The sequence below is a fragment of the Solanum pennellii genome, chromosome 1, assembly GCF_001406875.1.
Source record: "Solanum pennellii chromosome 1, SPENNV200".
Classification (NCBI taxonomy): domain Eukaryota; kingdom Viridiplantae; phylum Streptophyta; class Magnoliopsida; order Solanales; family Solanaceae; genus Solanum; species Solanum pennellii.
In genome coordinates this window covers 99,406,959-99,417,395 of record NC_028637.1, presented here as the reverse complement: position 1 = coordinate 99,417,395, position 10,437 = coordinate 99,406,959, and the positions used below count along the sequence as shown (strand labels likewise).

The following is a 10,437-nucleotide window of genomic DNA, read 5'->3' as shown; positions in this document are numbered from 1 at the left end:
GAGGGGCATAAATGTTGCTGAAGCCATAAATGGTAATATTTGTGTATTATGATTTATGCCAAAATGCTTTCAAGTCTGGATCACAAAACAGCACCAATTTTAACATAAACAAAAGTAAATAGTAGAGCTACATGTTGATTCTAGAATAGCAAATAGACAAAAACATGTTGATTCTTAAAAATAACCTATGCTCAAAATCTGGAAAAGAAAAAAATGTGAAGCTGTAAATTGTAAAATGCAGTGGAAGAAAATTTGAAGAATTTGCGAATATTGCAGTCCCAAAAACAGGCAAAGGGAGTGTTAAGTGAAGTAATAGAGAAGAGGATAGAAATATTTAAGCAATAATTGGTACGGCCCACCATAAATAAGAATGATGATCGATCATATTCATGAGGATAAACAAATAAGCTCCTCGTAAAAATAATCTTCTTTTTTGTACGATACTCCATTGTTGAAAATGACCGCAACTAAAAACTACAGAGCAATTTCAGGGGACTGCCGTTCTGGAGAAGTATACAGAGCAATTTCCTCCTCCTTTTTATCCGCCGACAGAAACGTGCTTCTTATTTAATTTTTACCTTTCTTCGCACAAGCCTATTTTTAATTGTTTTGAGTTTAGTATTTAAACTATACTATGAGTATTCAATGTTTACTTTTTCAAACTCCAAAAATTAATTGGATAAAATAAAATTTTGATAATTATTGATCTTTCTTCTTGTAAAGTGTAAATGAAATTTATTCTTTTTAAGTTTTAAATTTATATAAAAGTTTAATTTGAAATTTAAAAATTCTACTTTACAAAGAATTTAAAATTTTGAATTATGATGTAAAATTGAAGTTGATGTTCTACCTTTCATAGACATCTGATTTTAGATCAAAGTCTTATATTAGCTCTATCGATCTCATCCTTCTCTTATAAAAATAAAGAAGTTTGTTTTTAAATATGAAAAAAACACATAAAATCTTTAATTTTAAAAAAATTTAGGATATTTTAACGGCTCGATTGATATTGATATTGATATTTTCATTTTGTTAATTAGAATTTACTTCCCCATTTCCTAATTTATTTCCCTCTCCTCAATTTTTCATAATAAATAAATAATTAGAAACGACTAAAACTTTATTTTAAAAAGAGCTAGTTAGAATTTTTTTTTAATGGCAGGTGAGTCACTTCTCGTCTTTTTCCTTACGTATTTTTAATTAATGGATACTTTTACATAAAGCCTAAAGGTTTGGTATCTGAATTTATAGCCTATCAAATAGGTAACGACGTAACGTATAAGGACGAGAATTTTTATATTTTATGTTAATGTTTTAAATTAGAAATAAAAAATAATAATTATTTTTAATATTGACTTTTTCCAGTCATATTTTTCCGTTTAAAAAAGGATGACCTATTTGACTTGGAATGGAGTTAAAGAAAAGAAAGAAATTTTTAATCTTGTGGTTCTAAATTAAAGTTATGTCAAATGTATCAAAATGTCTTCTAATCTTGTGGAAAGTTAAAGTTAAAATTTTACCAAAAAAAGAAATGAATCATTCTTTTTGAAACAAAATAAAAAGAAAATAAAGGACATTCTAACTTCTTTTTCTCGACAAATTTAATAAGATACTGTCAATCACAAAAACTTCGATCCCAATTCATTGAAGGAAACTTCACTAGATTCCTAACAGGAATTATTACATATTAATTACTGCTGTATGTTAAATATTTTGTTGAATAAGTAGTTGATTAAAAAGTACTTCAAAGATACTAAGCTAATTCGTATTTTGAATCGATAAAAGAGTTATAAAGTTTAATCAAGCTAAAAATAATGGGCAACTTTCACATATAGCAAACAAAAAATTCATATTTGTATGCTATAGCAAACTTTGCATAATTGCGCTCCATAGCAAACATAAAACTGTATAATTCGCTATACATATACAAGTGTATAATTCGCTGGCCTAAATTGTATAATTCGCTGGCCTATTTCGCTGTAATTGTATAATTCGCTATCCTATTTCACTGCAATTGTATAATGCACAATTGTATAATTCACTGCTTATTTCGCTGAAATATTAAGTGTATAGCAAGAAGATATATGTTTTTCTCTCGCTTTATACAAAAACAGGAACACAATATATACACTTATGTTGTATAAAGCTAGAGAAAATTGTATTTCACTGCAATTGTATAATTCGCAATTGTATAATTCGTTGACCTTTTCCCTGCAATATTTGAAGTGAAATGTTTGTAAATTGTATAATTAAGTGTATAACACGAAGATATATATTTTTGCATGTGTATATACAATTTTTTCTCGCTTTATACAAAACAGAAACAGAATTATACACTTCTGTGTATAAAGCGAGAGAGGCGAGCGAGAATGGAGGTGGCGCGCGAGATTTCTGGGAGAGAGACGCTGGCAAATTTTAGCTAACGTTTGCTATGGAGCACAATTAAATCAAACCTTAGCTATTCCATTTATTTTAGGTTATTAGTTTGCTATTACATACAATTTTCCCAAAAATAAATTGGGTTAACGTGTATTTAAGAAATGCGTTTTTTTATTTGTTACGTCTTTATTTATTTTTTGAACCAATAGAATTGAGTTGTAGATTAGTTATTATGATTCATGAAGTAAAGTTGTGTCATACATTTGGAACTATTTTATATGTGTATTTTTTAATTTTTCTGACAACTTTTTATTTATGTGTTAGTTTTATTTTTCTTTAATAATAATAGTCCACGCGAACCCAATAATGTATAATATTGATTCTTAAAATTTTCAACTATTTTACGCTTGAAATAGAGTAAGAAAGAATTATCATTTCATCTCGTCGTTACTTATTAAGAAGTGTTGAGGTTTGTGTTTTTCTTTTTTACTCTAGAAATCAGGTGTTATGTCATTAAAAAGTGATTATATATGTCATTTTTTAAGTAAAATATCAAAAAGTAATTTTTATTTTTTTTGGGAAAAGGGTCTGATATACCCCTCAACTTTGTCATTTCGAGCTGATATACCCCTTGTTATGAAAGTGACTCATATATACCCCTACTTATAAACAAATGGCTCACATATACCCTTTTCCTCCAACGGAAATGAAAAAAAAGATAATTTTAATCTAACTTTTTATTATTTTTTTCTACAAAAATATAATCTCATATGAGTAAATTTAATCCTCGTCAATCATATTTTTTTTGACTTTTTTTTTGTTTCAATGACTAATTTATAATTATTATTTTGATAATCAAATTTATTTCTATTTCACTAATATTCTTGTAAAACTTGTTGTACATGACCAAAATTTTTTCTTCGAATACAAAAATCAAATTACAATATAGACAAAAAAAATAGTTTTTTTTTCTTTAAACAAAGGAATGAAAGAAAAAAACAAAATAAGAATAAGAAACTCAAATAATTATAATAAAAGAAGTCAAAAAATAATTTATGTATTAAAAAAATTAAAATATACCTTGAACTTTGATGGAAGAATCATATATACTCCTAAATAATTTTTTAAAAAAATTAAAAGTAATAAATATAAATTTAAAACTAATTTTTTTAACTTCCGTTAAATGAAGGGTATATGTAAGTCATTTTGTAACGGTAGGGGTATATGTGAGCCGTTTGTATAACGGTAGGGGTATATATGAGCCACTTTCATAACAAGGGGTATATAAGCTCCAAATGACAAAGTTGAGGGGTATATCAGACCCTTTTCCCTTTTTTTTACTCTAAAAATCAAGTGTCACTTTATTAAGAGGTGATCACTTTCGGCTTAAATGATATCGGTGATTATTTTGACATAAAAATATAAGAAATAAAATACGTAACTAATGACATGATTTTTTTTAAATACAAATATGAAAGAAAAAGTAATTTTGTTCACCTTTAAGAAAAAAATAGAAATCCATTGACCAATAAATCACAAAATGTGGATGATTTAACTTTGAAAGAAAAATGAATACTCCTTCCATATTAATATTAGATGAATTTTTTTTATTTTACACGATAATTAAGAAATTATTGATAAATTAATTAATTTTACTATTTTTTTTCTTTATTGATATCAATTCACATAAAAATAAGTTAAGAAGATTATACATAGGGTATAATGTAGATAAATAGCTAGTATTGGGAATTGTACACATTCAAATATAATTAATTCTATCTTAGTATAGTAAGTAATCAAATAATATGAAAGAACTCATCTAATATACGAAAAATCGAGTATCATTTAAGCAGTGTCAAGGATGCTTGGATTTCTTCAAGTGTCCGACCTTTCGTCTCTGGTACTATCTTTGCAACAAATAGGATCATCAACCCGGAAAAAAATGTGAACATGAAGAACACACCTGGTAATTAAATTAAAATGCTAAACCTTGAGCAACAAACAAACACGACGATTCGAGCAATTCTAAATAGATACATACATACCTGAAGGACTCCATTCAAATAAGAAGTTAAAAGCATATGTGACAATCCAAGAAGTAAACCAGTTGCACACAATTGCTAGACTTCCAGCTGATCCCTTTATGTTCATAGGAAATATCTGATATGGTAATGAGTACTAGTTAGTTACTACAGCACTCGAAAAGGTTCGAGTTATGTAATGTGTGTGTATATATGGAGATTGAGGGCTAGTATCTGACCTCTGAAACGATTGTAGTAGCTGCACCACCTACACCCATTGAGAAGAATATAGCAAATACCTGGGAACAAATCATTTCGTTTGTTGACGTGTTACTTTTGTAGTTGTAAATGGATTTACTGGACAGTTTGAGCTACAAATTGGTAGAATACAAGAAAATGAAGTTATGGAACAGAGTGTGAAGAACAAACCAGTATGCCAACTAACACAAATGTGGCAGTGAGCTGACTCATTTGATCATAATCCTGATAAGATTCATGTGTAAATTGACAAGTCTAGCAAGTGAAATTGTTTTCATATTATGAAAAGGTTGGGGGAAAGGGTGTGTTGAGTGTTGAGTACCTTACACAAAAAGCCTACACCTACAAGAAAGTTTCCTAAGCATGTTCCAGCAGACGCAACCTGAAAACATTTTCGTGTATGTATCTCACTATGGATTGCTAAATTTAACACATTAGTAGAGATGCTAATTTCTAACCATCAGAACAGGCCGTCTTCCAGCAGCATCCAGTAAGAATATGCCCATAGCAGCAAAAGGAAGCTGAAATAGAAGTACGAATAAATGATAGTATGAGATCCTGTTTTAGCAATAGTTCTGAGTCACATTGTAGTTTCAGGAGTCAAAACCTGGATGAATCCCATTGTTGTAGTTGCAAAACTAGCCGAGCAACCTTTTCAAAAGCGACAATCTCTTTATATCTGTCAAAAGTTATTGAAGTATAATTCATTTTACAAACAGTCTATAAGGTGCTAACCAGCTTTTTCAAAGATGGAACTAGCGAAAGATGAAATCGCATCAGTTCCTCCAGACTGCAACAAAATCATTATTCCCAATCCTACCTAGTACAATTAACATAGCAAGAGGAAGATCAATAAGTGATGAAAAATGGAAAAACATTATAAGCGAGATGCATATCTATGAACTTATGTATTGATATACTCCGTATCTGATAAGACTTACAATGAGTGAATGAGCATATCTACGGTCAAACATATCCAGATATCTCGATCCTGAAAGCTTCGTAAATGACTCCAAGTTGTCCTGTGAAGAGGTTTCATTTCAATTACACGATGTAATATGGAGAGAAGATTGTTTAATCAGGAAAGATAATAAGTTCATTGTACATATTAAGATAGTAGTAAGACATTTAGAATCAAGTTACCTTAATTTCAGCTGTTTCTAAAGAAATATCAACATTTTTTCCTCTCAGATATTGTAGAGATGCTTCTACTTCTTTGTCCAGACCGATTTTGGCCTGCAAACAGTTCAATATGTAAATTAGGAATCCAACTACTCCAGAAGCATCAGTATAGAAAACAAAACACAGTCCAGTCCCTTTCTTCGAAAGAAAGTGGAATATGGAAAAAATATGAAAGTGAACAACAGACCATAACTAAGGCATCAAGCATTAGTTTGTTAATCAAAGTAATATGACTTGTTTCTTTTCTTAAGTGTCCCCGACTGTATCTCTTATTAAAAATTCTGAAATATTTTACGGTATAATTTGAGAATATAGCATTGAGAGATGACAGGGACTATAATATACCAAGCAGGAAGTACTGATATTAGTCAGTCTTGGGAATTTTTGCTTATTTTTATGTCCTAAACTGCTTCTTTGCCTCTTTGGAAGGAAAAAATGCCACAACATGTAATATTTAGAAGTTAACACTCCACTCACCAACCATCTTGGAGATTCTGGTATGAAGAATATGCCTGGTAACTGCACCAAAGAGGGTATAACTCCTGAAACAAAGAAATCCAAAGACGGTAAATCAGTTCTTCTCTGCAGTTACTCTATCTCTGTGCCTAGCTCTGCATACATGATTATAGAGAAGTAAACATAATATAGGAAGCACTCTACCTACTATAGCCAAGGTGCGCCAAGTAAGGATATTGCCAATCAGAAACATGAGTGAAAAACCAAAATATAGCATGAACTGCAAAAGCATAGCAGTTTTAGATATGCAGATTTGAACTCTTCTGAATCACAGAAAGCAATTGTTTCTCATTTACCGCAAATACAGCTGTGCATCCGCCTCGAATACTCTTTGGCGCGATTTCTGCAATGTATATAGGAGCCTGCATTGTGATTTGAACTCTGCTCTTAATATGCTTTACACAGGAAGAAAACTGAAATATGCTTTGTACTTTAGCTACTTACCACGTAAAGGAGGAGTCCAGCTCCTATTCCCATTAGAAATCTTCCAATATCAAGCCACCACACACTCTTGAAACAAAAAAAGTTAAAATCAGGAAAAGAGACCCAACCCCTTTCTACAGACACTTAAGATGGCATGTTAGTTGAAAGAGTTCTCTCCTAGTTTGATATTTCTATCTACTTTAAAAAGATCATTTCCCCTCCAACTAAATTACAACAATTCTTTTTCCTTAGTCATCCATATCTTGCTAGACAACAATGTTTATATGTTGTTGTTTTTTGACGACTAGGGAAACCCACAGCCGCTACCCTTTTGGGTGCGCATAGGGTAAAAACTAAGAACAATCATTAATATTCAATAGAAGTCCAGAATGAGCATTGAGTTACATACCTTTGCAAAAATTATAGATAGCCATCCCAGTATGAAACAAAGATCCATTATCCACATTGTCTACATTAAAACATAAACCAGATAGGAAGTTTTTTAATTAGTGTATATCATTTTGAAAATTAAATGAGGAGGGAAAGACGAACATTGAAAGAGAAACGTACTACTTTCCGCCCAACCATATCTGCAATAGTGCCACTCACTAAGGCACCTATAGTTCCACCAAGTGTCAGAATAGCTCCAAATGTTGAATACTGTAGAACAAGAAAAGAATCAGCACGAACGGATGTGTTACATATCAGATATCAGAACACCAATGCTCTAACTAATACTATCTTTTTGGACTTCAGTAACATTAGCAGGCATTGTAGCACTTAGTTATTGCATAGTTCACAAAACCATCGACTCCTTAAACACGTACTTTGAAGAAAGCTACCACTACACAGCCCACAGAATTAACCATTTCTAGTGCATATTAGTTATCTATTGCAGCCTCCAATTGTCACTACAACAATCACACACAAACACTCCAAGTATATATAAGGGAAATGCAGATTTAAGTGTACTCTTACCTCTGCAATGGAAATCCCCAGGTCAGCCATGATACCTGATTGGACAGGAGAGGAGTAGCCAACCTATAACACAATCATCACATCAAAGATAAAATTCATCAAACACCTTAATTAAGTAAATCATCACAACATAAAGATTTACTTATCTAAGATAAGAGAAAAAAAACAAATAATATCATATCTACTGCTCCAATTCTATATTACAGTACATTTGCTACTTTATTCTTGTATTATTGTTAACTCCAAATCCACAACTCTGCGATTCTATGTATACACTGACAGTCTTAAAGAATTTTTATTTAACTACTGAGTTTTTCTCATTCCTATTATAATACTTACAGCAAATCCATAAGCCAAGGAACCACACATAACAACACAAGTGCTTAGAACAACAGACGATGAACAGGAGGTGCTAATAGGGAACTTGTTTCCTTCATTACTTAAAAGTTGTTCTTCCATGTTGTTAATTCAAACCAAAGAATACAATGACATAAAAATAAGACTTTGTAGAAAGAGTATTATTTTATTTCATATAAATAGAAGTCCACCATAGTTTTATGTACACCTTTTTTTTTTATTTTTTAATTGTGTTATTTAGCCAAAAAGGGTAGAGATTTATTCCCACTAAATACCGTTTCCATTTTGTTGCATCGAAATCCGACGCGTGTTTTTCGCAAATGAAAGAGCATAATAAATCAACAGCAATGACTTATTGGATACCTCATTTAGAATGTAAGGTTATGTTGAGAGGTGGACTTAACATATTTGACACCAAAAAATGATGGCATAATACATAAATATGTCTTTGAACTTGGCTTTAAATTATATTTATGTTCTTCAATTTTGGATGTGCATAAATAGACACTTAAACTTGTATAAAATTGAACAAATAGACACATATGTCCTACATGTCATTTTTTGTCCTACGTGTATTGTGTCATGTAGGGCTCATGTATTTATTTATTTAAAAGTTAGATAGATAAAGTGTTTGTTTATGCATTATGAAAATTGGAGGTCAAAATTAAAATTTGAAACTGAGTTTAGGATCCAATAAATGTATTATGCCAAAAATAATTGATGATACAATATCACACAAAATAGCTGAACTTATTTTCAAAACAATAATTTTATTTTTTTTGGTGACAAGGGAAATTTATAGCCGCTACTCTTTGGGTGTGCATAGGTAAACCCCTCTTAATACAATCAAATTACATTAATTCAATATTTTATTCAAAAAAATATACGAAAAAATACTATAAATTACAAATTTTTTTTATATATGAACAAATCTATTATAAAATCTTAATCAAAATTTTTATAATTTAACTCTAATCATTGACAACCGAAAAATAAGAGGCAAAAGTCAATAAACTCAAACAAATACTTACCATGAAATACAAAAAGAACGGGAAGTCGGAGCAATTGCATTTATAGGCTATAATTAGTTTCTGCTAGGGTTGGTAAAATTAGCTAATAGTATGATTCATCTAACTCGTTGTTTAGCCCATTTCAAATCAAGTAAAATAAATGTATTTATTAATTCAATTCATTTAATTGGTTTAAATTGTAATTTAATCCGCTCATTTAATATTCTGACATGATATTAACAAGGGAAAACGGTTAGTTAGTCTACCCAACCTAAAACATTGAAAACTATTACTACCATGCCTAAAATCATGATATTTCAGCAAAATGTGAATCAGAAGCACGTAATTCAACCCCTTGAATTTGATGGAATCATTGAAGATTATAGATTAATATTTAATCTTAAGATNATATTCTGACATGATATTAACAAGGGAAAACGGTTAGTTAGTCTACCCAACCTAAAACATTGAAAACTATTACTACCATGCCTAAAATCATGATATTTCAGCAAAATGTGAATCAGAAGCACTTAATTCAACCCCTTGAATTTGATGGAATCATTGAAGATTATAGATTAATATTTAATCTTAAGATCACCATCCATCAGAATCTTTCTCCAAAGTCCAAACCCATCCATCTTATAGTTTTTGACTTCTTTTTCAGTTGTATGGTGCTTTATATTCGGATTGAGATCTAACTAATTTGAATTTATACAAAAATACTTCATTTGAATTGAGAATCAGGGACAAGGATCGATCAAGTATAATTAGGTCTAAGTAATGTTCAATGACCTTATAGATTAATGTCATGTGTATTATATGATTATTTATGATTGAGATTTATTTAAATTATATACTCATCTTAATAATAATAAAAAATTGTCAACTAGTTTTATTTATTAAAACTATCGAATAAAACAATTAAGTGTATACCCAAGCTAATATTTTCAAAAAAAAAAAATTAATATTGAAAAAGAAAATTTAATATACCTGATTGAAAGTATTTGCATTATCAAATTGAGTCTTATCTTCAAATCTCGATCCGTATACCTGCCAATTTTAAATTTTTGTTCTTGAAAATATTATCTTGGGTACACTTAATTGCTTTATTTGATAGTTTTAAAAAAATAAAAATAGTTGACAGCTTTGTTGTTTGTATTATTAAGATTAGTATATAATTTAAATTTATTATTAAGATGAGTATATAATTTAAATGAATTTCAACCATAAATTATTATATAGTACACATAGCATGAATCTATAAAGCCGTAGAACATTACTTGACCTAATTATACTTTTATCTTTATCGGAAA

General features: G+C 29.9%; 1 protein-coding gene across 2 annotated transcripts; it reads right to left on the bottom strand.

The window, feature by feature from the left end:
• Positions 1-4,088: 4,088 nt before the first annotated feature.
• On the bottom strand, positions 4,089-8,453 carry LOC107001728 (sugar transporter ERD6-like 5). 2 transcript variants are annotated; one of them, XM_015199713.2, is made up of 18 exons: positions 8,390-8,453; positions 7,758-7,820; positions 7,350-7,439; positions 7,189-7,248; positions 6,801-6,866; positions 6,653-6,718; positions 6,501-6,576; positions 6,318-6,382; positions 5,802-5,894; positions 5,600-5,680; positions 5,394-5,478; positions 5,266-5,309; positions 5,117-5,179; positions 4,981-5,040; positions 4,830-4,883; positions 4,640-4,699; positions 4,425-4,539; positions 4,089-4,342 (listed from the first exon to the last, which is right to left on the bottom strand). In XM_015199713.2, exons 1-18 carry the CDS (start codon positions 8,444-8,446, stop codon positions 4,221-4,223), a joined length of 1,320 nt encoding a protein of 439 aa, XP_015055199.2. In that variant the 5' UTR covers positions 8,447-8,453; the 3' UTR covers positions 4,089-4,220. The 2 variants fall into 2 exon arrangements, with proteins under 2 accessions (XP_015055199.2, XP_015055191.1); XM_015199705.2 differs by lacking the exon at positions 8,390-8,453 and adding an exon at positions 8,097-8,335.
• Between the last annotated feature and the right edge of the window lie 1,984 nt (positions 8,454-10,437).